Genomic DNA, 2054 nt, shown 5'->3' on the forward strand with positions numbered 1-2054 from the left:
CCGCCGGCAGCGGCGGCGCCGGCGCCACGCCCGCCCGGCGCGCGGCCGCGGCGGCGCTGCGGCGGTTTGGGGGGCGGAGCCTTGAAGAGGCGCTGGAGGGGCCACTGTGGGACGACTTGGAAGGTGGGTGTGATCTGAGTGGCAGTGAATCCAAGGTTGCTCCTTTGCCTAGGAGCTGAGCCGGGCCGGCGAGGTTGGGCGCTGGCTTGCAGACGCGTATCGCGCGGAGGCTCTCCGCCCCTCCCGCTGGGTCGCGTGCTTTGCAGAAATATGTGGATGGCATACCTCTTGCACGCTTTGATTACAACCCAAGTGGTGGTGGCTGGGGGCGCCGCGCCACCACCACCTGCTACCCTGCTTGTACCACACAACATGACCCTCCCCCACCATACAACACGACCCCCGCCCACCCCAGGCGGCAGGACCGCAAGCGACGACGGCAGCAGCAGCGACGAGGGCGGCGGCGCGCGCGCCCGCATGCCCGCGGCCGCCGTGCGGCTGCGGCGGTACGAGGAGCTGCGGGCGGCGTTCGACGCGTCCGAGGTTGCGCCCGGCGATGCGGTCCTGGTCGACGAGGCGGGGCGGCCCATCGCAGCCCTGGGGCGCCTGGCGCCGGCCGAGCGCTATCCAGTGCTCGCCAACGCCTCCTGGCGCGGCGGCGGCGGCGGGGAAAGATCGCCCGGGGAGCCGCGGCAAGACGCGCCGGGGAGCGCCGGGCGGCGGCAGCAGCGGTCGGTCATAAAGGGGGCGCGTGGCGGGAAGCTTCTGCCGGGGGAGAAGGCGCGGCTGCGGCGCGAGAAGATAGAGTCGAAGCGCGCGGCGCGCGGCGCGGCAGGCGGCGGCTTTGACGCAGCGGAAGTTGTGGAGGCGCTGGCCGAGTTTGTGGCGGAGGGGCGCGACATGGCGGCGCTCGACCCTACCAGCAAGCACGGGCTGGTGGGCGGGGTCGGCTTGTTATGGCTCAATGGATGTGGATGAGGTTGGGCAGGGTGGGGGTGGAGAGGCGAACCCCCGGCCGCCGAGGGGCTGCGGCGCGCGCGCGGCCGCGCCTCGACCAGCCAACTGGGCGCGCCGTTTGCTGCGGGGCGACAGGGTATGGGGGTGCAGTGTTCCAATATTGAATGTCCGACAGCGCCGATGGCGCTGCCACTTGTCCTCTGGCCCGTGGTGCCGCCTGCGACCCCATTGCATTGAGGATTTTGGCTCACCGTACTGACAGCGCGCGCGTGCGCGCTCGTGCGCAGGGCGTCACGCGGGCGCTCGCCGCCTGCTTCAACCTGCGCGCCAGCGTCCAAGGCAGCGGCAAGCAGCGCTTTGTGATGCTCTCGTCCACGCCGCGCGCCTGCCTGCCGGAGGGCGCCGCGGCGGCGCGGCTGGAGGCGCTTCTGTCAAAAGAGAGGGAGCGCCTGCGCGCCGGCGCGGCGGCGATCGCGGCCGAGCTGCCCGGCGGCGGTTACGGCGGCGGTTACGGCGGCGGTTACGGCGGCGGCGGCGGCGAGCGGCGGCGGCCGCGGCGCGGGGGGCCGGACGAGGGGGCGCGCGGCGAGGGGGGCGAGGGGGAGGGGGAGAGCGTGCGGCGGTTGCAGCGGCCGATGGCGTTTGTGGCGAGAGGCGTGCTGGACCCCAATGAGACGCCCTGTGATGGGGAGCAGGAGCAGTTGCTGGCGCAGCCGCACCTCCCGCAGCAACCGCTGCCGCCGCCGCCGCTTCGGGGGCCGCCGCTGGCGGCGGAGGAGGGGACAGGGGACGGCCAGCTGCGGGGACGGGATCACCAACAGCAGCAGCAGCAGCAGCAGCAGCAGCAGCAGCCGCAGCAGCAGCAGCAGCAGCAGCAGCAGCAGCAGCGCCAGGAAGAGGAGGAGGAGGAGCAGCGGCAGGAGGAGCGCGAGCAGCGGCGCCGAGCAGTCGTCGACAGAGCCGCGCCACGCCGTGGCGCGGGGGTGGCTGCCGCCCAGGAGGCCGCGCGTGTCGGCCGCTTCATCGAGTCTCTGCTGCTGAGCGACAAAGACGAGCGGCAATCAGATGGTGATGGTGATGATGACGAGGGGCAGGAG

At 73.1% G+C, this 2054-nt stretch overlaps 1 protein-coding gene across 1 annotated transcript; it reads left to right on the forward strand.

Moving 5' to 3' along the window:
* Positions 1 to 415: 415 nt before the first annotated feature.
* Positions 416 to 936, forward strand: MNEG_16678 (hypothetical protein; the record flags this gene model as incomplete). The annotated part of the gene is made up of 1 exon (XM_014034852.1): positions 416 to 936. A coding segment is annotated over one exon (521 nt), but the record flags the coding sequence as incomplete, so codon positions are not given.
* Positions 937 to 2054: the final 1118 nt, after the last annotated feature.

The sequence above is a fragment of the Monoraphidium neglectum genome (assembly GCF_000611645.1).
Source record: "Monoraphidium neglectum strain SAG 48.87 unplaced genomic scaffold scaffold06662, whole genome shotgun sequence".
Classification (NCBI taxonomy): Eukaryota; Viridiplantae; Chlorophyta; class Chlorophyceae; order Sphaeropleales; family Selenastraceae; genus Monoraphidium; species Monoraphidium neglectum.